This window comes from Cucurbita pepo, chromosome 6 (genome assembly GCF_057944985.1).
Source record: "Cucurbita pepo subsp. pepo isolate OVF chromosome 6, ASM5794498v1, whole genome shotgun sequence".
Classification (NCBI taxonomy): Eukaryota; Viridiplantae; Streptophyta; class Magnoliopsida; order Cucurbitales; family Cucurbitaceae; genus Cucurbita; species Cucurbita pepo.
Window position 1 is genome coordinate 12351108 of NC_141803.1, and position 27444 is coordinate 12378551.

Sequence of the window (27444 nt, forward strand, 5' to 3'; positions counted from 1 at the left end):
TATCGAAGTAGCTGTCTTTTCCTTTGAGTCATTTTTTTACCTATGAGAGAGAAGCAGAAAGATTGAGGTGAGGAATCGATAACGTCCTAGGGCTTCATACCTTTGTGACTTCTTAGGAGGAGCGAACTAGTGTCGGGGTACTTCGTAACGAGAGGGACAGACGCCTCATCAAGGACAAACGTACGATGATAGTGACATTGGCAACAGTAGTCGGGTTCCACGATTAGGGTTCGTTTGGACTCTCGGGTGAGGAAGACAGGGCAGCGGATTGCAGGTAAGGTTCTTCGAGTACTAGTGAGCTCGCTTCAGCCAATGTACGGCCCGTGCCTTGCAACCTGCGTTTGGACACTGACTCTGGGTTGCTTACCCAGCGCCTAGAAGTCGGGCGCCGCAAGTAACCCCTCGACTTGTTGGCTCTGTACTTCGGCTTCGTCGACAACTTTGTTGTATTCTACAGCTCGGCTCGACAGTGTGGCTTGGTGGCTCGGTGACTCCGCTTAGCAGCTTCGATACAAATAATATACCGAATCTTAGGTTTTTGATCCTTCAGGAGCAGTTTCCGCCCTTGTTTTAACCATATAAGGTCAATGTAACTCCATTTTGCTAAAACAGGTTATGATAGGAACGTACCTTGATAGTTAGACATAAGGTTTAGTTAGGTTCCATTATGAAAAGACTCTAAGTGCATAATATGGTTTTATAGGGAGTAGTAAGGCGTCAGAGTTAACCTATCGCGAGTGACTTCGACCAAGGCCAGAGATGTAAGTAACCTTACTGTTGGTGTTAGTTGACATACCATGAATGTGTTGAGAGCTTTGCATGTCATGGATGTGGTGACTGGGAAACTATGATACGCTTACATAATGCTTAACTAAGCCATGCTATGTAACATGACAAGGGAATGGAATGTTGTATGTGTAATTCCATGGAGGTAAGCTTTAGGGACCTCACGCATGTTGTGTGTCACGTGCATAGGCTTACTTCTCTGTTATGTTATGATGGTACGGACGCATACATTCCATGTTATGCTCGCTATGATATCATGCAGCCCTTTCCTGTTCTGTGGCGTCCGGTAACGTGTTTCACGTGTACCCAACCAAGCCCGGCCCTGGTGGGCCCATATTTACATATGTTGGCCGTGTGTGGAGAAGTACAACACATCCACCCTGCCCAGATAAAGTAAGGACCTAAAGGCCACGTAAAGGGAATGGAAGACAAGTCCCCCTCAAGTTTTTATGCTTGTATTTGTGCATGTGTGCTGCACGTGATTTGCATGTGTTCTAAATGTGTATTGTATGCCTAACCCCAACAGTGGGGCAACTTACTAGTTATTTTACAAAATACTTAAGTCACGTGCTACCTACATTTTCAGGTAAAGGTAAGGCTCCCCTGTACGGTTGACGGTGAACATTGCGAAGGCCATGGAAGTCAAAGGGAGGGCTTGTACGACAGTAGATGCTCTGTTCGAGATTTCCTTTGAATAATAAATAATTTCATTTATTTTTCCTAGTTAGTAGTTGGTGGATTCCCGAGTTCGGTTGATCCTTCGTGTTATGAACCTGATTATAAAAGCCATGTCGTTGTTATTAAGGTTGTCTTATATGAGTTTTCGCATTTTTGCCTTATGAATGCAAGGTAACTTTGCTAATTAGGTTAAAGAAAATTAAAGGAGTTACAGTTGGTATCAAAGCGTTAGGTCATAGATCTTGTACATTGTCCTACGATGTAGGTCTAAGATACGTCCACAGTCCTCCAGCAAATGCACCGTCACCGTTAGGTATATGTTCCTCTTTTCTTTTTTTTTTCTTTTTTTTTGAATTAGAAATTTTTAATTAGATGAAGCAAACAATAGGGAATGTGTATTTTGTAATGAATGATATGATATGATGTGCAAGTTCTCATGTTTTAAATGTTAGTATGTTCCATGATGTGCAACATTGGTTGTAATATGATATATCTGGTGGCTACGATTAACGTATGTTTGTATGTATGTGCGGCCTGCGTGATTGTATCGAAGAATCTGCTAGATTAGTATGTGACTAAGTAGCTACTGCTATGTTTAGATATGCCACCTAGAACACGAGGAGGAGGTATTAGGGGACGACCAACACTTAGGGGCAGAGGGAGAGGTGGAAGAGGACGAGGTCTAGACCGCGAGGACTCCGGGGAAGAACCTAACATAGCCATTCGTTCCCGCCACCAGCGACGCCTCAGCCCTCACAAGACTCGACCACGCTTGGTGGACGCATTACAAATCGTCATACGAAACCTATCCGGTAATCAACAAGCTAATGACTCAGCCTCTACCAGGGAAGCTAGGTGCTACCTACATTTTCAGGTAAAGGCGAGGCTCCCCTGTAGGGTTGACGTTGAACGCTGTGAAGGCCATCGAAGTTAAATAGAGGGCTTGTAGGACAGTAGATGCTCTGTTCGAGATTTACTTTGAGTAATAAATAATTGCATTTGTTTTCCCTAGTTAGTTGTTGGTTGATTCCCGAGTTAGGCTGATCCTTGGTGTTATGAACCCGCTTATAAAAGCCATGTCATTGTTATTAAGGTTGTTTTATATGAGCTTCTGCATTTTCGTCTTATGAATGCAACGTAACGTCGCTGATTAGGTTAAAGAAAATTAGGGACGTTACAGTTTTTCTCTTTTAATATTAAACAAAGTTATCTCATTCACATAGAGAGTTCTTAGAATAAACCATAACCTTTTCTCCACTTCACATGAAATCGTTTCCTTTCTTTAGAAGTTATGTGGTTACTACAATACTTATCTAATAAAAGCAAGTCACATCTTATAAGAGACTTTTAACAAAATTGTGCGCAATAAATTATCCAAGTTGATATCTAAAAACTTGGAGCACTAAAATAGAAAAGAACTTGAGAAAAGACATCCAAATGGAGTTAGGAAAAGTATGTGATTGGGGTTGGGAGAGAAAAAAGGGTAACTTAAGTTTGGGGATGTGTCTGATTCTTGGCTAAATAAAGCATAACCTAACAAACAAACACACTGAATATGGTTTCAATTTTTTTCCTTTTCTTTTAATAGCATTTTACATAAAAATCTATCTTTAAAAGTAGTTGCTATGAATATGATCTTGTTGTTTACTTTTGCATCAACTACTAACGTTTTCACTTGTTTTGCAACCCAATATCCACATTCTCGTTGGAAACTGACGATTCTTAATTATCAAGACGTACCTTTAGTGGTCCATTGCAAATCGAAAAACGATGATTTAGGTAAATAAGGGTGTTGCAGTATGAAAAATTATTCAACTAGACCATATTATTTTTCGTATATCTAAATTTATGGATTTGATAGTTTTTTATTTTTATTTTTATTTAAGGGTTGGGGTGGAATTTCAAAATTCCACAAATCTGAGGAATATAATATCGAGCATAAAAAAACTCTAGATCAAGTAAAAAATATGAATTTGATTATTGAAAAATTATAGTCACAATTTTTTCTTTTTTTTTATATTTAAGGGTTCAATTACAAGTTTTTTTTGGGTTCAAACTATAACATAAAATATGTCAAAAAATTTCTAGAAACATGTTTATTTTCTATTCTTTTCATTTTTTTTCATTTGAATTTGTGCCCTGACATAACTTTCTGATTTAGGGGAGCATATTCTTTAGTCCAAACAGGAATACAGCTGAGAATTCAAAAAGAATTTGTGGCAGACAACATTGTTCTGGTGTAACTTTAGCAGCAATTATGGGAAGCTTTCGTTCGAGGTTTTTTGGCCAGAGAATGAAATTTGGCTTCAAGACTGATGCAACTATTCGCATTGCATTTGGGGTGCTGATGAGAAGGGGTTTTCATTATATAATAGTCGAACAAAGGTATTCGAGCTCATTCATCCATGGAGTTCTTAGATAAATCTATCATCGTCGTCTTACAGCACATCAAATCTTTTCTTTTCTACACAAGTAGTGTGTCGTGCTTGCTATAGTACTACTGTAACAAAATGTTTGTTAATCACTTAAGTTCTTAAATATAGGGAAACATTTAATATAAAAATGAGTACATGAAGAAAATATTAAAGTTGCTATTGAAGAAAAAAATATTGACCTCAACCTCATTGTCAAAGTCTACATTTTATAGAAAAATTTCAAGCACAAAAATAAAATAAATTTGAAATTTATACACCATTCTGAAAATGAAACACAAACAAACTCTATAACGGCGAAAAAAAACAAAACTCTGATATGAACCAAGAGATATCAATCATACAATGTACTTCAATGAAGATGTGAAGAAAAGGTTGGCAAAATTATCAAAAGATGTTTCAACTCATGCTACATTGAAGAAATGAAGTTTGATTGTTGTAAATTTTGGGTGGGTTACAATTTAAAGTAATTTAGAGTTATTGTATTTTAAGATTTTTTAGGTTACATTTACATAATGGCTCATTATGGCCATTAAGTATGAATGTTACAACTCTTGGAATGCCTTTAGTAGTTTCATTTTGAGGCTATATAAAGCCATGTATGTTGTATTTGTAAGAAGGCTGGGAAAAATATAGTAAAAGAAGCATTTGTGCTTTCTTTAGCCAATGGCTAAGTTTCTTTGCAATTTTATGTAGTTTGGGTTGCATGTAGAATCATGTCATACAACTTGTAATCTTTTGACCACAAGGATGTCCTACGAAAACACAAGGAATTGCCCGAGGTTCAAATTTTTTTCTTAGGATGTACTATAGTTGCATAACATTTATAACCAAAAACTTTAAGATGATGAAATGTAGGTGGTCGTTTGTAGAGTGCTTCAAAGGGTGTCTTGTTAGATAACAATGGTGATGGTGTTCTATTTATAAAATAAACAGCAGTTAAAATGCACTCTCCCCAAAAATTAAGTGGAACCTGTGACTGAAAGAGAAGAACCCTAGCTATATTTAAGATATGACGATGCTTACGTTCTACGACTCTATTTTGTTGTGGAGTATAGACAGAAGTGCGCTGAAATTCAATGCTACAAGAAGTAAAAAATGGTTACAAAGATAGGAACTTAGTCCCATTGTCTGATCGAACTATTTTGATAGTAGTATGAAATTGAGTTTGAACAAATTTAACAAAGTTCATTAACAAATAATGTACTTCTTACTTATGTTGCATTAGAAAAACCCAAGTACAACGAATAAAATCATCAACAATAGTGAGAAAAAATGCAAACTAGAATGGGTTGAAATTTTATGTGGTCCCCAAACATCACAATGTATCAGATCAAAGGCAGAATGGGTTGTTATTGAACTTCTTGAGAAAGACAACCTAGTTTGTGTTGCTAACGGGCAGATACTACAGTTATGAGAATAAATAGCATTATTAAGATGCAATTGATCAGCTAGAAATTTAAAACGAGAAAAAGAAGGATGACCTAGGCGTAAATGCCACAAATAAGATGACTGAGATATTTGATGAGCTGAAGATTTGATTGGAGATGAAGAAATATGATAGAGACCTCCAAATTGTTTACCCGAGCTAATCATCTTCCCCGTAGCCAAGTCCTGCACAACACAAGAATCAGGATAGAAGGTGACATAACATTTCAAGTCATTAGTAAGTTTGCTGATGGACATTAGATTTAAATTGAATGAAGGCACACATAAAACATTGTTTAATTTAAGGTCAGGGCTAAGGGAAATATTGCCAGTATGCGACACACGTGCTGTCCCTCCATTAGGTAAATTTATTGTAGACATGATGGCAGCCTTCGGTTCAGTCATAACAGAAGATTTTGGTACTATATGATTCGTAGCTCCACTATTGAAAATCCATGAATTAGAACTCGCAGAGTTAATAGATAATGTAGATACTGGAAACAAACCTGCAACATTGATGTGATTGTCAGAATTACCAGAAGGGTGATGATTGATTGCAGATAAGGCTTGTGCTATCCGTTCTAATTGCTCAGAAGAAAAATTTGGAATGGAATTAGGTGTTTCTCTGTTAAGGATAGTTGACCGTTCATTATAAGGCAAATATCTATATTTGCCTTACATTACGGGTTACCATATTTGCCCTCTTATTAAAGGCAAATATATTGTATTCATTTATTATTCTTTCCTTTTATTGCTATTTCCATATTATTTGTAATTTACCATATTTATGTATTCTGTAAATGATTATAAATAAGAGAACTCTCACCCCCATTTAGGTGTGGTGGATTCAGCAAACATTCACATGGTATCAGAGCCCTTTCGATTTAACAACCCTGATCCTTTCTTCTCTATGGCTTCCGAATCTTCTTATCATCTTCTTCCTTTCAATATTCTAATCCATATGATCACCATCAAACTTTCTTCCTCCAATTATCTTCTTTGGAAAAGCCAACTTCTCCCTCTCCTCGAGAGTCAAGACATGCTGGGCTATGTCGATGGAACTATGATTCCACCACCTCGCTTTGAACCAAAAACCTCCTCAACACTCAACCCCATATATTTGGCATGGAGAGCAGCCGATCAACAACTTCTCTGTCTCCTACTCTCCTCTCTCACTGAGGAAGCCATGGCTATTGTCGTTGGTCTCTCTACTGCACGTGATGTTTGGCTTGCGTTCGAAACTACGTTCAGCCATCAGTCGAAAGCTCGTGAACTGAGACTCAAGGATGACTTGCAGTTGATGAAACGTGGCACCAAACCTGTTGCTGAGTATGCCCGTGCCTTCAAAAAAATTTGTGACCAACTTCATGCCATTGGCAGACCCGTCGAGGACATTGATAAAGTGCACTGGTTTCTTCGTGGACTCGGCACCGAATTTTCAGCTTTTTCTACTGCTCAGATGGCTCTCACCCCTATCCCCTGTTTTGCAGATTTAGTCTCTAAAGCTGAAAGTTTTGAGTTGTTCCAGCGCTCCCTTGAGTCCTCTGACTCCACTCCTACAGCATTCACAGCCACTAATCGTGGTCGCACCCATGGAAGCCACCCTGCTTCCTTTACCAACCAGCGAGGTCGTTCTTATTCTCACAAAAACAACTCTTCTAGTCGAGGACGAACCCACTCAAGTCAGGGTCGTCAACCACCTCACTGCCAAATATGCCGCAAAGAGGGCCATTATGCTGACCGCTGCAACAAACAGTATGTTCGACCTGATTCTTCTCATGCTCACCTTGCTGAAGCCTTTAACACGTCATGTTCTATTGCTGGACCCAATGCTGCTGATTGGTTTCTGGACACTGGAGCTTTGGCCCATATGACTACCGACCCATCTATTCTAGATCAGTCTAAAAATTACACGGGTAAGGACTCTGTGATCGTAGGAAACGGTGCATCCCTACCCATTACTCACACCGGTACTCTTTCTCCTGTTCCAAATATTCACTTATTAGATGTCTTGGTTGTCCCTCACCTCACTAAAAATCTTCTTTCCATAAGTAAATTAACGTCTGATTTTCCTCTCTCCGTTACATTTACTAATAATCTTATTACTATCCAGAATCGTCAAACAGGAAGGGGTGGTGGCAACCGGTAAAAGAGATGGAGGGCTATATGTACTGGAGCGTGGCAACTCTGCTTTTATTTCAGCCCTTAGAAACAAATCTTTACGTGCTTCATATGATTTATGGCATGCTCGTCTAGGTCATGTGAATCATTCTGTTATTTCTTTTTTAAATAGAAAGGGTCATCTTTCTCTTACATCTTTATTGCCTTCTCCATCATTATGTAATACTTGTCAACTTGCGAAAAGTCATCGATTGCCTTATTCCCGCAATGAACGTAGGTCGTCTCATGTGTTAGATCTTATTCATTGTGATCTTTGGGGTTCTTCTCCCGTCAAATCAAATTCGGGTTTTCTTTATTATGTTATTTTTATTGATGATTATTCTCGATTTACTTGGTTTTACCCTTTAAAATTTAAATCTGATTTTTTTGATATTTTTCTTCAATTTCAAAAATTTAAGAAAAATCAATATTCTTCTCGTATCAAGGTATTTCAAAGCGATGGTAGTACCGAATTTACTAGTACTTGTTTCAAAACTCATTTACGTAATTCTGGCATCCACCATCAACTCTCTTGTCCATATACACCTGCTCAAAATGGTCGTGCTGAGAGAAAACATCATCATGTGACTGAGGCTGGTTTGGCCCTTCTCTTTCACTCTCATCTTTCTCCTAGTTTTTGGGTTGACGCCTTCAGCACTGCAGCTTATATTATGAACCGGTTGCCTACTCCACTTCTTGAAGGTATGTCACCCTTTGAACTCATTTATGGCTACACTCCACATTATGATAATTTTCATCCCTTTGGTTGTCGTGTTTATCCTTATTTGCGTGATTATATGCCTAACAAGCTTTCTCCCCGCAGCATTCCTTGTATTTTTTTGGGTTATAGTCCTGCTCATAAAGGGTTCTGCTGTCTTGATCCCGCCACCACTAAGCTATATATCACCTGCCATGCTCAATTTGATGAAACTCACTTTCCTGCTATCCCTAGCTCCCAGGCCCAACCTCTTTCCTCTATTCCTATTTCAAATTTCTTGGAACCACATCATCATCATATTGATTCATCCCCCCCTACCACTTCATCTCCGCACATTTCTCGATCCAGTTCATCCCCGTGTGATATTTGTTCTGACCTTGTAGATGAGTCTGTGCAGGTTGATACTTCTCTTGCAGGTTCCACTTTGCCACCCTCGACTTCTAATTCGACCTCTATTGAACCTCCTGTTGATTTCTCTTCTTTAGGCACTCATCCTATGATCACACGAGCCAAAGCTGGTATATTCAAGACTCGTCATCCAGCAAATCTTGGTATGTTGGGCTCATCTGGACTTCTTTCTGCTCTTCTTGCATCCACTGAGCCAAAAGAATTCAAATCTGCGGCTAAGAATCCTGCTTGGGTGGCTGCCATGGATGAAGAAATTCGAGCGTTACAACAAAATGATACTTGGACTTTGGTTCCTCGCCCTGCCAACACCAACATCGTGGGCTCTAAATGGGTGTTTCGTATTAAATATTTGCCTGATGGATCCGTTGAGCGTTTCAAGGCTCGTCTTGTTGCCAAAGATTATACTCAGGTTCCTGGTCTTGACTACACTGACACTTTCAGTCCGGTTGTCAAAGCTACCACTGTCCGTATTGTGCTTTCTATTGCGGTCACAAATAAATGGCCTATTCGACAACTTGATGTCAAGAATGCTTTTCTCAATGGAACTCTTATTGAACGTGTTCATATGGAACAACCTCCTGGGTATATTGATCCTCGATTTCCCACTCATGTTTGTCTATTAAAGAAAGCCTTCTATGGCTTAAAGTAAGCTCCTCGTGCTTGGTTTCAGCGTTTTAGCTCATTTCTTCTCACACTTGGGTTTTCTTGCAGTCGCGCTGACACGTCCCTTTTTGTCTTTCATCAGCAATCTAACCTTATCTATTTGCTTCTTTATGTTGATGACATTATTGTTACCGGCAACAACTCATCTCTTATTGATAGCTTTACTCGCAAGCTTTATTCTGAGTTTGCTACCAAAGATTTGGGTTCTCTCAGTTACTTTCTTGGTCTTGAAGCTTCACCCACTCCTGATGGTCTCTTTATTAGTCAGTTAAAATATGCTCGAGATATTCTTACTCGTGCTCAGTTGCTCGATAGCAAACCAGTTCATACTCCCATGGTTGTTTCTCAACACCTGACTGCTGATGGTTCTCCTTTCTCTGATCCTACTCTCTACAGATCTCTTGTTGGCGCCCTTCAGTACTTGACTATTACGCGTCCAGATATTGCCTATGCTGTCAATTCTGTCAGTCAATTCTTGCATGCCCCTACTGCATATCACTTTCTTACTGTCAAACGTATTCTTCGCTATGTCAAAGGAACACTCCACTTTGGTCTTACCTTTTGTCCATCCACTATTCATAGTACGCTAGTCGCTTATTCGGATGTTGACTGGGCTAGTTGTCCCGATACTTGTCGTTCTACATCCGGCTATTCTATTTATCTTGGTAACAATCTCGTTTCTTGGAGTGCCAAAAAGCAACCTACTATCTCACGCTCCAGCTGTGAATCTGAGTATCGTGCTCTTGCCACAACTGCTGCTGAACTTCTTTGGGTTACGCATCTTTTGCATGACCTCAAGGTCCCTATTTCACAGCAGCCCTTACTCTTATGTGACAACAAAAGTGCTATTTTTTTTAGCTCTAATCCCGTTTCTCACAAGCGGGCCAAACATATTGAACTAGATTATCATTTCCTTCGAGAACTTGTTATTGCTGGCAAACTTCGCACACAATATGTACCCTCTCATCTTCAAGTTGCTGACATCTTCACAAAGAGTATTTCTCGATCTCTCTTTGAATTTTTCAGATCCAAGCTTATTATTAATTAATATAATTTATATCAATCACATAAAATACATGATAAAATATGAATTAATATACCTAATATCATTTAATTAATTAATTGTTTATTAATTAGTGAATGGGAGGTTTAGTCTACATTTCAAACTTTTTATTAATTAGGGACTGCAAGGATAAAAAAAAAAATAATAATAAAAGATCTATTTTTAATTTTTTTTTTATTCATTTGGTTAAGCTATAAAAATTTCAAATAATTTTTTTACATTTTTCCGAAAAAATACTTTTTAATCTTGCATTTTAAACGGGTACAAAAAATACCATCCATAAATTTAAACTTTATCAATTTTTTTAATAAAAAATGAATGGTTGAATTTTAAACTTAACATAAAAAGAGCAAATAAAATACAAAATTAGTTGTTACAAAAGCAAATGGGTAAGAGTGTTGAGAAAATTAAGAAAGTTTTGGTCACCTTATCTTTTACACTTGGTTGTTATGGAAGATATTCTGAAATAATCAAAAATTTATGAAACTGTGGTTAAAATATAACTACTAACACCTCAGTTTAACTATATGCCTGTATCTATCTATATATATATATATATAAGAGATAGAATCTAAATACGTTTGTAGAAGACGGTGAGAGATCTTTAAGAAGAACATAAAATCTCTAAGCATATTCTATTTAATCGTGTTGGTTGCCTTGACATCAAACAATATGATGAGGTTTTCTTTTGCAAAATCTAAGAACAATTACAGTTCAACAAATGGAAAGTGACTATTTTAAATGAGATGACTACTTCAACTCAAATTGTTCATTGCAAGTCAAAAGATGAGGATCTGGGCGAGCAAGTACTTCGCACCGGAGATAATTACAACTGGAGTTTTAAAGAAAATTTTTGGATTTCTACACCGTTTTGGTGCTATTTTAGCGTCAAACATGGATAAATTAGTGGAGATGGTTTTTGGCCACAAGGAGGGAGTTGGTTTAAAGATCAATGTATTCATCATAACTATACTTGGGCAGGTCGAGACCAAGGTATTTACTTGTATTTTGGATCTCTAAAGCCTTAATGTATCATTAGAAATGATGCACTCCGACTTTCATTCAATTTCAATAAATAATTTTATGAATAAAAATGCTCGATATCTTTTATGAGGTTAAAGTTTCAATTCTAATCAATTTTTCTTTTCAAAAATTTAAAACAACAATAAAGTTTTCAAACCAATTAGTTCGGATAGGATAGCCCTGGCGTCGAGGTACTATCACTGATGCGTCGATAGAAACCTTTTGGTAATGCTATGTATATGACGGTGGTAAAAGACACACATGCCAATGGCTCCAACATGGCGCCAATAGAAATGAACAAATCTACGCAAATGGGTCCAAGTTTGGATGAACTTTGGCACGAACTTCGAGACAAATTCTAGGAAGATCAAACTTTTGGTTGCCACGGACTCCAGAAAGGACGAACTTTGGGTATCTAACTCTTCCAAGCTCGAAAAGTGTCAGAAAGAACGAACTTGTAGACAAGCATCAAGCTCTGAAAAGGACAAACTTTGAGTTCCAAACTCACAAAAGCACTAACAGGTCAAAATCCGAATGAAACGGGCTCTTCAAACCATGAAATTTAGGTTTCTAAGCCTAACGGATCTAAGTTTTGACAAACTTTGGACCAAACGTCAAGACAGTGTGATGGAAGGACGAACTTTGGGTTTTCAACTCTTAGAAGCTCTAGTTTGGAAAAACTTTGGTCCAAACATCAAGAAAAACTCCAGAGAAAATGAACTTTTGGCTCCCAGCACGATAGAGCACTAACAAGTTCATGTTTCGACGAATTTCGACACAAATATCGAGACAAACTCTGAAAAGGACGAACTTCTGGTTTTAAAACCCTCCGAAGACTTACCATGCCCAAGGTTTTGGAGAACTCTGAAGGCAACATACTTTGGAACTCTAGCTCTCCAAAGCATCGACAGGTCCAAGTTTGGACGAACTTTGGCAGAAACTTCAAAGTGAACTCTAGGAAGGGAAAACTTTGACTTTGGGTCAAAATTTGGTCCAAAGCTAAGACAAGACTCCTCGAAGAATGAACTTTGGGTTTCTAACTCACCAAAGCTCAAAAAGGGTTAGAAAAGACGAAATTTGGGCGAATCTCTGTCAGAACTCTAGAAAAAAATTATTATGTACACAAGCGTCGAGACAAGATCTAGAAAAGATGAACTTTGGGTTCCTATGATTAGCGCCAACAATGTTAGATTTTTGCAAAGTTAGAGGTCCTTTTAGAATTCTTGCAAACGTTCACAGAGAAAGCTAACTTAACGGATTGATTCAAACTAAGAGCTGGTTAGATGATGAATGACTCTTAGATCGATCTTGGAATCTATGATGGTCACTCTTAGATACCAAGACAATTCACTCCCAAAGACAAGTTGAAGGAAGATAGGGAGGAATAGGGAGAGACAGTGATACAAAGACTAATATTGATACAAAGACTGATATTGAGAGATAGTGATACAAAGACTAATATTATGGAAATTATAAAAGATCAATCTATAAAGAATGATATTGAGAGAGAAAGCATCGCGGTCAGACTTTGTTTATAGATTGAGTAACCAACTAAGAAATATATAAACAATCAATAGATACCATTTTATACCTTTAAGGTTTTTTTATATGATTTTTTTTATTTATGGAGAATTAAAATTGTGTTTTTATTTATGGGCTAGATCAATAAGGCAAGATCAAATAGAGCAAACAAACATGGGGATTGGAAAGCTATTGCCAAAGATCGTATTATGGCATGTAATTCTTTCAATGTAGGAGACAAGAAGACATTGGATTCGATAGAGACAATAAGACATTATCCACTTTGAGCATAAACTCTCATAGGTTTTCTTTTGCTTTCCCCAAAATGCCACATCTCAATGAAGATTGTGTTCCTTATTTATAAACCCATGATCAACCCCTTAACTAGCCGATGTGAGACTCCTCTCCCAACAATGATCAACAATCCTCCCTCGAACAAAGTACACCATAGACCATGTGGCCTATGGAGCCCTTGAACAACCTCCCTTAATTGAGGCTTGACTCTTCTTTGGAGCCCTTGAACAAAGTACATATTTTCTTGGACACTTTAGACTACACCTTTGAGGCTAACAATTTCTTTGTTCCACATTTGAGGATTTTATTGACATGGATAATTTAATGGTATGGCTCTAATACCAAATGTTGGATGTGGTCCACGATTAAAATATGCCAAAACAAACAAATTAAGCAGAAAGAACAACTTGAGGGGAGAAAACTTTTGAATAGAGAAACCTTAAGCACTTATGGTTTTCAGTTCTCTTCATTGTTGTGAAAAAGGACACATCTAAAGAGTATTTATAGTGGAGAAAACACTAACTAGTTTCCTAAAAATTTTCCTCAACCACTAACCATCTTCTTAATTAAAGCACTAAACTTAGTCTACAATTTGACAACTACAAACAATTATCCTATAGTTATAGTGGCTCCATAAGTTGGTAAATTATTCTACCAAGTATACGAACAATTCTCCTAAAGTTATTACATAAGTTTGTAACTTATTCTACCAAGTCAAGTCTATTATCTCATAATCTCTCCTATAAACTTGACTTTGTTCGAGATTCTTCACTCCCGGCAACTTTCGAATCACTTCAAACCAATGGACTTGTATCCGGGCGGTAAGTTAGTTAATGAACTTTATAGGTTTCTCTTATTCCAGGGCAGTGAAACATGTAATAGTCTACTTTTTATCGTCAACGCTGCACCAATTCCACTTTTTATGGTCAACGTTGTAATAGTGAAACCTATACAGTGCGGTGAGTTGACACTCGATACCTTCCTCTTCACAAAACATTGAGAAATGGTGGGATAAGAACTACCATCTTTGTCGATGCACAAGGTTTTCAGCTTGTGATTAGACCCGTTTTCAATGTGTCTTTTCAAACTTTTGAACGAAACAACTATAATCATCAACAAGTAAGATAAAATACTTGTTACCAGCAATTGATGATAAGGTGATTAGGCCACACAAATCTGCATGAAACAGTTGCTTGTTTGGAGATGGGAACGATAGTCTAGATTGTTTGGAGGCTAGACAACTCTCACATAGCTGATTCGAGTGTATGATTTTGGTAGCCCCATAGTTGTCTTCTTCTCTCCCATCATTTTGAGCGTCTGAAAATTCACTTGCCCATGTCTTGCATGCCATAGTCAAGCTAGGTCTACGAGTGCCATCAATAGAGAGGTGGGCTAGCTGTTCTTCAGTAGTGTCTTATACGGGTAGTTATGCGACCATCTTACCTTATCAACAAGGTTCCATTTATGTCGAACATCTTGAGGAATGAGCAAGCTAACTCCACTCTGCTTCCTTCATCTGTCATCTGACCAAGACTGCTAATATTGCTCACCAAGCTTGGGATATAATATACCTTGGTCAGTAGACGTTGGTTGTCGTTCTTGCACTGGAACAAGATTTATCCTTTCCCTTGGATCGATATAATTGATCCATAGTCAAACTTCACGTTTTCAATGAGCTTCTCATCAAACTCCTTGAATTTGGCTCAATGTCCGACCACCGTCGTCAAGGTATCACATGTTGGTCTCTACTCAATCTTCTTCTTTCGAGAGAAGCACCACAAACTTAAGAGATTGCTCATCCCGTAGTAATCATTCTTTCCACTCTCCCTTGAGCTCTTTTCTCATTAACAATTTTTTTCTATGTATTTTTGTTTGCAGAGTGTTCATCATAGCATGATTAATATCACGTTCCTCATATTTTTTTTCTCAACTCTATTTTCCCCCACATATCACCCTACAGCTATAACTGTCACGATCCAATTTTCGAGGCTTCGAAAAAATCGAACCGTGACTAAAAAGATGAAATCGAAAACAAACAAAAGGAAAAGAAAAGAAAAGTAAAGTAAAGTAAAAGGTAAAAAAATACCATTTAATTAAAACAAAATGGAGAAAAGTTTTGTTTCAAATTAATAAAAAGGAATTACAAGTATAAAATGAAATATAAAAGACTCTATAAGACCGACAAGGGACTGACGCTCCAGAACGACACCCTACTGTGACAATGCAGCTGTCGAACACCTCCCCACTACGACTGGTACCTAAAAAAAAGAAGGGAAAACGGGGTGAGTATAAAAATATACTCAGTAAGCAACCTACTTGTAGGCTCTTAATTGCATCAAGTTTAGGAGAGAACCACCAACTATACTCTAGACTCTAAAGTCTCAATACTCTCAGAACACAGATCGGGGTGGAAGGCCTTAACCTTTGAAGCGGTGTTTCAGCATTTGAGGATGAGGTGCTCCCACATAACTACATGTACCCCTTGTACAACCCAGCTAGAACTAGTCACTGCATGGTCAACGTTCTTCCACACGACGGACCCATCATGTAGGCGACCTTGACCCACTTGCGTGATCAACATCATACCATAAGACGGATCCCCATGCAGAGTAGTCAATCTACCACCGAGTAACACTTCCCTAAAAGGCGTCTCGCCAAGCTCAACAATACCACACCAGAGTAGGAAGGAAAGAGTAACATCTCCCTAACTAGCATCTCACCTAGCTCAACGGTACCACACCGGAGTAGGAAGGGGAACGTAACATCTCCCTATCTAGAGTCTCGCCTAGCTCAACAGTACCACACTGGAGTAAGAAGGGAAGCGGGGCATACTCGAACGCTAAACCAGATACTGTCGGCTAAAAGGTCATCTCTCTACACCTCGGGGTCTTAATGTGGTTCTCTATATCTCAAGGGTAGTTAAAAGTATTGAGTTAGGGGTCCTGGTGTAATAACCTAAAATAATGATAATATGTATTTTGTATTTATTTGTTGTGTGTTTGTTAATAATAATAATAATAATAATAATAATAATTAAAAAAAAAAACGAAAAATGAAAACGAAGCAGCTACGTCAAGCAGCTGCTGTAAAGGGGGATGAGGGGCAACGGACGCGTAGGCTGGAGGCGTGGGAATGATGAATGGATTAGTAGAGGGTGTGGAAGCGTATTAGGCCTTGATAAGGCTTTAAAAAGGAAGAAAAACGAAGAATAACAGTTAGGGAAAAACCCAGAAAACAGAGGAGGAAAAATTCTGAGAATTCGAGTTTGGTTGCTTAAGATTGGTTGTCAGGGTAAAGGAAGAGAGGTTGTTGATGAGGAATCCTTTGAGGAAGGGGATACGGCCACGAGCTGAATCGAACGTTTATTCGAAGGTAACGAAAAACCCATATCACCGAACCTTTAAATCTCGATATCTTGGTTCATACTGCATAATAAATTATGAAATAGGGCTTGTTAGAACCGTAGTTAGGAGATCTATAAAGTTGTAGAAGAAATCAGAACGAAATTCGAGCTGTAGAGATGAAATTTTTGCTTCGGGACACAACGGGTATTAAAGGAAAAGATTGGGAAAAATTGCAGGAAGGAGAGGTTGAAGACGAGCGCGTGAAGGACACGCGAGGCGCGTGGGAGGCCACGAGTGGAAGTGCGACTGTGCGCGGATCAGGCGCGTGAGAAATGAACCCCGATCTTGTGTTGGCGCGTGAACAGGTATTTTGGCTCCCGGTTTGTCCCGTTCGATTCGTTTTGACCTGTTCTACCTAGATTGACCTATACTTACCTTGAAAATGGTGAAATATAGGTCTAATTGGAAGGAATTGTGTTTAAATACCCTATTAAATGTACATTCAAGAGAGAAAGGGATTCGAAACCAGGTAAGTAGCATATCGATCTTTGAACTAGTTCTTAACTTGTTTTACAACATGTGAGTATGTTGTTTACCTGATTAAGAGCTTAGTATGTTATGATGAGCTTTGATGATATTGAGTGTTTATTGTATATTGTGACTGCTTGCCTGTGATGTAAGCATGATATAAATGATTGCCAGAATGTTCTATGTGTTGAACATGATACATGTATGAAAGCATGCAATAACTATGAGTATGTTATGCATGTTAATGGAAAGGTTATGACTATAGGATATGCTTATTGGTTGTTGAGCTATGACTTATTTATATGAGCATGATAGTCTACTAATTCCCGTGGAGTTCCTGGCCAACGCGCTGTGTGTTAAGTCAGGGAGCATGAGTACTCGTGACCGTTTGTATATGACCGCCAGAGAAATTAGTAGACGGGCCGTATTTGACCGAGAGCGAGTCTTACATACGAGTCCGAAAATTCTAGATAAGCATATCAAAAGAGAGTCAGTAACCTAAGCTGGAGGTAGCTGAGATACCTCATTAACGAATAGATGACCCTAGTAAGAGAAACTAGGAGTCAATGACGAATAAAATTTAAAAACACCTTGAAAGATTAGTTAAGAAATCATGAAAGACAAAGTTGGCTACTTACTCGGTAATTTAATTAGTCATCAAAATTATTTTTAACTTTTCTTTCCAGATTTAGTTGATGCAGTCCAACCGAGGACGAGGACAAGACCAGCGGGCTAGAGACTATTTGGGAATCCATGTCTGTGTCTGTTTTGTGTACTTATGCTTTCGCTGTCAAGAATTTACTTCGGTTGTTTTTAGTTTAAATAGCACTGGTTTTAAATGTTTTACTGGATGTTTTTGGAAATATTTTTTGAAATTTACCATTGGTTGTCGGAGTTTATTATTGAGGTCAGTGGTAGCTCTTGTGAATCGCGTTGACGATGAGCGGGTGTTACACCTGGCTTCCAGATTCACTCAATCAAGACTTCCTAGTCCATAACAATCCAGGGTTAAAGGGTCTCTCTCTCTAAGTGTCGCTCACGACACCATGGACTGTAACATCAGAAGGGTCCCCTAACTAAACCCAACTCAATCCCTACAAGAGTTCACCATAGGCGTAGCACAACACTACAGCTTATCATATCATAAGTTCACACAATCATTCAATAGGAGTTTATGTATGATTAACAATGCATTCAATCATACAAGCTCAATGGGGCGGTAACATCCATCGACACCCGGAGCGCAGATACACAAATTATTCAACGAAAGTTCATGTATAATTAACAATGCATACAATCATACAAGCTAAACGGGGCGGTAACATCCATTAATACCAAGAGCGTAGATACAAAAATTATTCAACCGGAGTTTATGTATGATTAACAATGCATACAATCGTACAAGCTCAGCTGGGCGGTGACATCCATCAACACCCGGAGCGCAGATACACAAACTCTCTTGTCCGACAACATAGTATGAACAGATAAAAGCAGTAGTAAGATAGACCAGCAAGCATACCAACATCGAGTACGAAATCTCATCAAGGCCACAAGTCCAACAGATATATTTTTAATTCTCTAAGTACAGAGGATCATTAGATCTAGCAACCCAGGGATAATTTTCTCTAGCATGCATGCAAAACCAAGCGCACCCAACAAGTATTACTTCCTAAATCCGCGTGGTTACTTACAAGTATGTCGCATGCCTTCCCGAGCTTGATTACAGTCGTAACGGAGTCCAAAATTATAAATTATCTGTTCAGACACTTAGTTCACAGTAAAATAGGATTAGCACTGGAATCGGGAAGAAAAACGGGTGAAAACAGGACACTAACGCGCCTACACGCGCTTACAGGGGACTCCCACGCGGCTGCACATTTACCCACGCGCAGGGCATACGCGCGGGCAGAGGCACGTTCGAGCCACAGCAGACGTAGACTTACCCCTCGAACTTTCTGGGGGTGACACGTGTCGTACAGAGACTGGCAGTAGCTTTCTTGTTGGATCGCGGGTTGTCGGGTTGCTTCACCGAGCGTGGGTCGGGTTTTCGAGTCAACCATCAGACGCGTGCCAGTGGACGTGCCAGACATGTCTCTCCACCAGTTGCTCGACGCATGTCCTCCCGTTTCGACGGCCGCGTGTCCGTCGCCGATAGCCTAAGTTCATCCAATTTTCAGATTCCGGTCAAATTCTATATCAACCTATTTATTTTGGATTTTTCTATCTTTCAAACCGGAACTTGAATTAAATCAATTCCTTCACAAAAATTCAAGATCTCAAGTCCACCTATCCAGATATATTTTTATTGTATTTTTTTTTACTCACAGTGCTTAATAAATGAAGTCGAAAACTGAGAAAAATTCAATTTCTTATCGAAGTAGGACAGTTTCTCGATTTTGTTTTTCGATGCGATTTTTGGCCGTGTTTCCTCTAAAAACTTGCAAGACTCCTCACCTAAAGTGTCACAACTAGATTATTAAGATCTAAATCATCTAAAACTCCCGAATCTATGGTGAAATCTTGAAACAAGAAAGGTCGCGGACTTACCTCGCATTCTTGTCCGTTTCTTGCGGAAACGAATGATCCAACGCTCAGACCACTCCTCTTGATGCTCTAATTAGCTCTAGTACGAGACCTAAGATTGAGGGTGCTTCAGTTCGGGTTTGGGCGTTTCTCCCTCCTTCTTCCTCTTCTTAAAAACCCTCACTCTTCCTTTCTCTTTCTCTCTCTATTTTCTTTTTCTTTTCTTTTCCTCTCCTTCTTTTCCATTTTATTTTATTTTATTTATCTATTACTAACCTCCATTTCAGGTTCTTAATGAGGAAGATGGCAGAATGACCAAATAACCACTCGGGAGTTGACTTTGATCATTTTTCTTTTATATTTTTCTTGAGTTTCTGAGATATTTCTAAACATTTCTCTCTTCTGTCTTATCTCAAAATTCAGCCTCTAAAATTCTCAATAAAATCTCGAAAGATTCTCCTACTTAGACTTTAAGTTTCTCGTCGGAGTTCGGGTGTTACAATAACCAAATCTTACAAGAAAAATAACACATTTCTCACTTCCATTGTAATTCCCAAAACACTTCGTGGATGGTTGTTACTTCTTTTACCTTTGCTTTGTGACTTGGCTTCCTAATTTATTTCCTTATCTTTATCTTGTCATAACATTTTTTTTATCCCGAGAATCCTTCAAGTAATCCTCTTATTCTCTAGGTGCCTCCATATGTGATGCATATCATCCAAGTCTTCAAGAGATAATCATACATTCCACTCCTCTCTTATTTGAAGAAAATTTATCATCAGGCTTACATGTAGAAAATTCTTGTAACCTAATTCTCTATGTTTGAACCTATTGTTTGTTAGTTTATTTAATCTTGTATTAACCGTAATTAATTTTATTTACTGTTTGTATTTCAAATTATGTCAGTTGAGGGAAGTTATTAGCGGTTAAGGGTAGTTATTAGCGGTTAAGGGAAGTTATTAGCAATTAGTGTGACTATTCTGTCTATATATATGTACTGTGTAACAAGCTGAATAATGACTAAGTTGGTTTATGGCCTCTCTTAGTTGTATGAGTGTTTTCTAACAATTGGTATCAGAGCGTGGTTACATGCCAAAGATCATGCCGAGAAATAATAACACTGGAGAGAGAGGAGAGTCGTCCAAGTCTGCAACAAAGGAAGGTCTGGTATCACTCCAATACCCGACGTTATCGAGAACCAACTAATCAGCATGGGCTATGAAGATGAAGGTCTATTTGCATGCTCAAGGGCTGTGGGACGCAATCGAATCAACTGAGTCTCTAGATAGTCTTGATGAAATGAAGGATCAAATGCCATTAGCAGCTATCTATCAAGCAATCCCTGAGGAGATGTTGTTTTTGTTAGCAGAGAAAGAGAAAGGAAAAGAAGCATGGCAGACGTTAAAAGCTATTCATGTCGGTGTTGAACATGTAAAGGAGGCAAAGATCCAAACTCTGAAGATTGAGTTTGAAATTATGAATATGAAGAAGTCTGAGACTATTGATGATTATGCAGCAAGGTTGACAGAAGTTGTTAATAAAATACGTACTTTTGGAAACAAGTTTGAAGAGTCATACTTGGTGAAAAAATTTCTCCGCTCAGTACCTCCTAAGTTTCTTCATATCGCATCGGCAACAGAGCAATTTGCTGATTTAAAGGTGATGACCATGGAGGAAGTCATCGATCATCTTAAAGCATACGAGGAACGGATCGGTGGAAACAAAGAGAATGCTGAGCATGTCTTATTGACTCAAGGAGAATGGAAAGCAAAAGAACGTAGCGACAATGGAGGCCATAGCCGAGGGCGAGGTCACAATGGTCGCTGGAGAGGGAGAGGTCATGGACGTGGAAACGACTCGTTTCATCAAGAGAAGAAGGCTGACAAGAGCAAGGTAAGATGCTACGATTTTCAAGGCCTAGGCCACTATGCCTCAGAATGTCGGAAGGTGAAGTGTTATAATTGCCAAAAGATTGGCCATTATGCATCCGACTGTAGATCGAAGAAAAGGGAGGATCATTATGCATCCCACTGTAGATCGAAGAAAAGGGAGAATCAGGCGCACTTGGCTGAGACGCAAAGTGATGAGGATGAGCCAGCCTTACTTACAGCACAAGTTTGTGAAGTCTGAACTCTCGGTTCACCAGAGTTGACGGAGATGGCTCTTTATGAAGAGAAGGTTGTCCCGGAAGAAATTGAGAAGAAAAACAACACTTGGTTCCTAGATACGGGAGCCAACAATCATATGACTGGTTGTCGAAGTTGGTTCTCGGAATTGAACGAGTCAGTGACCGGCACGGTGAAGTTCGGAGATGGATCACTTGTAGAGATAAAAGGACGTGGAGATGTGAAGGTTGCGTCTGTGAAAAAAAACAGAGAAGATGATCGATGAGGAGAAAATTGATGGCTCTGTGAAGATTGAATCGGAGAAAAAAATAGAGAAGCGAGAAGAGAAGAAGAGCGATGGCGAGAAAATCGTTGGCACTGTGAAGTTTGAATCCGAGGAGAAGAGGGATGACGTTGTGGCGGAGGTCCAGAATGTGGCAACGGAGGTAGCGAAAGCAGAGAAGATAAAAGAGGAGGTCACCTGTGATGGCGAGAAGAAGGAGAAGGAGGACGGAAACAATGGTGGTGCTATTGAAAAACAGGTCGCCAGAGAAACGAAAGCAAAAAAGGAGAAGGAGAAGGAGGCCATTTTTTCCGGCAGTGCAATTAAAGTAGCACAGGTAATTAAACCTGTTGAGGAAAAGCTGTTGGCCGGACAAGTAGAACAGGTAATTAAAACTGTCAATGAAAAACAGTTTCCCATTGAAACGAAGATAGAGAAGAAGGAAGGCGGTGATAATAGCGGTTGCGGTAGCGTTGAACAAGTAATCAAACTGGTGAAAGGAACTATTGATATCGAATGTCATTATGTGAAGGCAAAGCAAGTAGAAAGAAACAATTGCATGGGAATCCAATTACATGGACTTCAAAGAAACAAAAGATGGTGGCACTTTCATCCTGTGAAGCGGAGTATATTGCAGCAACGTCAGCTGCTTGTCAAGGAATATGGTTAGGACGTTTACTGAAAGATTTGGTTTGAAGAATGTAAGAATATGAAGATCAAATACAAGATTAAGAGGATGATTTGTTAGTTTATTTAATCTTGTATTAACCGTAATTCATTTTATTTACTGTTTGTATTTCAAATTATGTCAGTTTAGGGAAGTTATTAGCGATTAAGGGTAGTTATTAGCGGTTAAGGGAAGTATAGCGGTTAAGGAAAGTTATTAGCAGTTAGTGTGACTATTCTGTCTATATATATGTACTGTGTAATAAGCTGAATAATGAGTAAGTTGGTTTATTGTCTCTCTTAGTTGTATGAGTGTTTTCTAATATTGTTTAGGCCTATCTCTAGGTTTATTTGGTTAAGAGGACAAATTTGAAGTCTCATTTCTCTAATGCCCTGGTTGTCTTCCTTTATGCCTCCTTGGTTGAGATGATAAGTCTGATCAAACACATTTACTTGTAGGTTGCACTTCGCTCATTGAAGCAGCCTCTAGCAGCTTCTTGGTATCATCACTTTCTTTCTGCCAATGCCAATAGATACTTTTGGAAGATGTTCATAGTCTTTCAATAGTATCTTATATAAGTTGTTTCACGACGATTTACCTTCATCAACAGGGCTCTATTTTGGTTCTATATCTTGAGGAATGGGCCGACTATCTCCACTCTACTACCTTTTTCTGTCATTTGACCAAGGCTAATAACATTGCTCTTAAAACTCGGGATGTAATACACCTTGATCAATATACGTTGATCGCTGTTCTTACAGTGGAACAAGATAGATCCTTTGCCTTGGATCGGTACAATTGATCAATTGCAAAGCTTCACGTTTCTAGTGAACTTCTCATCAAGCTCCTTGAACTTTGTTAGATCTCCGATCATGTCGTTGCTCGCTCCGTTGTCTAGGTACCACATGCTTGTCTCCACTTGGACTTCTTCATCTATGAACGGGTTCACCATGACCTTCTCTTCATTGAGTATCAACAGGTTGGGCATTTACTCGGCCAACATCAATGCGAGCTCTTGATCTTGCGTGAGTGTGAGATTTGCCTCCTTATCTCGCTTCTTGTTGTGGCACTCTGCCGCATAATGCCCATATTTGCCACAAGAGTAACACTTGATCATACTCTTGTCCTTCCGAGGGTTGGCATTTTCATGAGATTGTGAAGTATTGTCATGACCTCTTTTGTTACCATGTCCGCGTCCACGTCCACAAGCTCTATTATCTTTGCCTCTGTTATCTTTGTTATGGCTATCACGACCCCTCATACTTGAAAAAGAAAAGTCATTGCATCTATATTTTTCGTCCGTGTGAGTCACCCCTCATGTGTGAGTTAGAGGTATTTATCCTCCTCTTTCTCTTTGTAGCCACGAAGTCTCTCCTCATGGACCTTAAGATGACCAACGACCTCCTCAACCAACATGTGATTGAGGTCGTCGAACTGCCCAATGGAGGTAACAATTTACATAAATCTTGGGGGAACTGCTCGAAGGAACTTCTTGACAATTGAGATCTCCTCCACCAAACGGATGTCACTGACGATCATCGTCAACTTCATGGAAAAGTCATCTATTGACTCACCATTCTTCTTGCGGATAGTCTCAAACTCACTCTTCAAGCCCTGCACCTTTGCTTCCTTGACATGTTCCACGCCCACATGATTGTTTGCAGCGTCTCCTATGCTACCTTTATCGAGTCCTTTGCCAACATGAGAAGAATGTCCCCTTCGCTTGATAGATTGTGACAAGAGTCATCCTATTCTTACGATCCTCAATGTCATAAAGCTCGATGACATTCCACACACCTTGTTCCTATAAGTCAACATGCATCTTTATCGACCATATTGCGTAGTTACTCTTCGTGAGTAACGGGTACTAGAGCGTTGCACTCCCCTCCTTTCCACTCTTTATCGTTGTCACTTCTCCTAAGTGACATTGTATGGTGACGACATTTGTTTCAACATCATAGGACCTCTGATACCAAATATTGGAAACAACCCACGATCATTTCTTGACATTGGGGTGGGGAATTTTGCGAAACCAGCGCGTTTTCGCTTGCGTTCTAGGGCGCTTTTGAGTTTTGAAATGGAGCGGTTTTTTCGCTCGGTAGCGAAAAAAATATTTCTTGGCATTGTGTTGGGGAATGCCCCAACTCGATGGTTGGGAGCCGTATTTTGCGAAACCGGAGCGTTTTCGCTTGCGTTCTAGGGCGGTTTTGAATTTTGAAATGGAACGATTTTTCTCTCGGTAGCGAAAAAATTATTTCTTGGCATTGGGGTGGGGAATGCCCCACCTCGTTGGTTGGGAGCTGAATTTTACAAAATCGGCACATTTTCGCTTGTGTTGTATGGCAGTTTTGAAATGTAGTTTTTTCGCTCGGTAGCGAAAAAATTATTTCTTGGTATTATGGTGGGGAATGCCCCAACTGGATGGTTGGGAGCTAAATTTTGCCAAACCGGCGGATTTTTTGCTTGTGTTTTAGGGCAGTTTTGAGTTTTGAAATGGGGCGATTTTTTCGCTCGGTACCGAAAAACTTATTTCATGGCATTGGGGTGAGGAATTCCACAACTGGATTGTTGAGAGCCGAATTTTGCGAAACTGGTGCGTTTTCGCTTGCGTTCTAGGGCAGTTTTGAGTTTTAAAATGGAGCGATTTTTTCGCTCGGTAGCGAAAAAATTATTTCGTGGCATTGGGGTTGGGAATGCCCCAACTCGATGGTTGGGAGCCAAATTTTGCGAAACCGGTGCGTTATCGCTTGCGTTCTAGGACGGTTTTGAGTTTTGAAATGGAGCGGTTTTTTCGCTCGGTAGCGAAAAAATTCTTTCTTGGCAGATGATTGGGAGCGAATTTTGCGAAACCAGAGCGTTTTCGTTTGCGTTCTAGGGTGTTTGAGTTTTTGAAATGGAGCGGTTTTTTCGCTCGGTAGCGATAAAACTATTTCGTGGCATTGGGGTGGGGAATCACCCAACTCAATTTTTTGAGTTTTGAAAAGACAGCAAGGGTGACAAGAAATGGGCTACTACACTAATGCTGCAGTAGGCGTACAACAACAGGTAGACAGATAGCATACTTATAATAGATATAGTTGGACAGATAGCATATTTACCGTAGAAGTATTTCCAAGTTTTTTGGAGGAAATTTTTAAAGAAGGGAAGAGAACGCTTCCTCGGTGCATAACGACAAGAAAATTCTTTGAACACACCCTTTACAACCTTAATGACTTACTTAGAAGCACATCCATATTTTGTAGTTACTTTTATTTTGTTGTCTGCATATAATTTTGAATGATGTCCATGCATGCACCCTAGAGGCATGAGTTTTATTAGGTAGAGTAATATATAATGCATTGTCGAATATGCAGTAGGGATCTTTTGAGCAAGAACTAGGAATCCAATGTAAAATGCTTCACTATGATAAATAAAATAGTAAGGTAAGAGGTGTATTTCTTAAGAAAGTTTATTACAGCCGTGAGTTAATAAGCTTGACTTACCAAAACAAGTTATTAACCTAGAGTAATTTTAGGATAATTGTTTAGAAGTTATTGGCTTGAATTGGAATAGGAAAATTGTTAGTATTTAATTAGTAAGATTTGTTAGTAGTTGCTTAACTTGATGAGAAAGTTTAGGAACTTGATGAGAAAGTTTAGGAGATCGGTTGTGCTTTCTCCTTTATAAATACTCATGATATGTATGTTATTTTCACAACAACAAAGAGAATTGAAAAGCATAAGAGCTTAATGTCCTCTATTCAAAAGCTCTCTCCTCTCAAGTTGTTCTTCCTTCTCAAGTTATTTGTTTCGACATATTTCGATCGTGAGTTATTTTCAACATTTTGTATCAGAGGTCCCAAGATGCTAAAACAAATGTCGTCACCATACAAAGTCACTAGAGGAAAAGTGACAACGATAAAGAGTGGAAAGGAGGGGAGTGCAACGCTCCAATACCCGTTACTTACGAAGAGTAACTATGCAGCATGGTCGATTAACATTCGTGTTGACTTATATGCACAAGGCGTGTAGGATGCCATCGAGCATTGTGACATTGAGAAGCGTAAGGACAGGATAACTCTTGTCGCGATCTACCAAGCGAAGAGGACATTCTTCTCATGTTAGCAGAGAAGGACTTGACAAAGGTAACGTGGGAGACGCTACAAACAATCATGTAGGCGTGAACATGTCAAGAAAGCAAAGTTGCAGACCTTGAAGAGTGAGTTCGAGACTATCCGCATGAAAGATGGTGAGTCAATAGATGACTTTTCCATGAAGTTGACGACAATCGTTAGTGACATTCGTTCATTAGGCAACGTGGTGGAGGAGATCTCCATTGTCAAGAAGTTCCCCAAGATTCATGCAGATTGTTACCTCCATTGAGCAGTTCGGCGACCTCAATAACATGTCGGTTGAGGAGGTCGTTGGTCATCTTAAGGTCCATGAGGAGAGACTTCGTGGCTACAAAGAGAAAGAGGAGGATAAATACCTCTTACTCACACATGAGGAGTGGCTCACACGGACGAAAAAGAAAGATGCAATGACTTTTCTTTTTTAAGTATGAGGGGATGTGACAGCCATAACAAAGATAACAGAGGTCGTGGACGTGGCCGCGGTAATGGTAGCAAAGGAGGTCGTGACAATACTTCACAATCCCATGAAATGCCAACCCTCGGATGGAATAGAAGGCAGAGGAGACAATAAAGGAATATAAGGAATAAAAGGAATAGAAGCAGGAGGACTTGAATGGATGTTTGAGTAGAATGGATCATGAAGTGGTAGAATGAGAGTTGAAGGAGCTAATGTCAAAGTTTGTGAAGTTGATGAAAAAGGAAAATCATT

The 27444-nt window shown here is 39.1% G+C and overlaps 1 protein-coding gene across 1 annotated transcript; it reads left to right on the forward strand.

Moving 5' to 3' along the window:
• The first annotated feature begins 20787 nt into the window (after window positions 1-20787).
• On the forward strand, window positions 20788-21699 carry LOC147792332 (uncharacterized). The gene has a single exon (XM_087124450.1). It carries the CDS (start codon window positions 20788-20790, stop codon window positions 21697-21699), a length of 912 nt encoding a protein of 303 aa, XP_086980576.1.
• Window positions 21700-27444: the final 5745 nt, after the last annotated feature.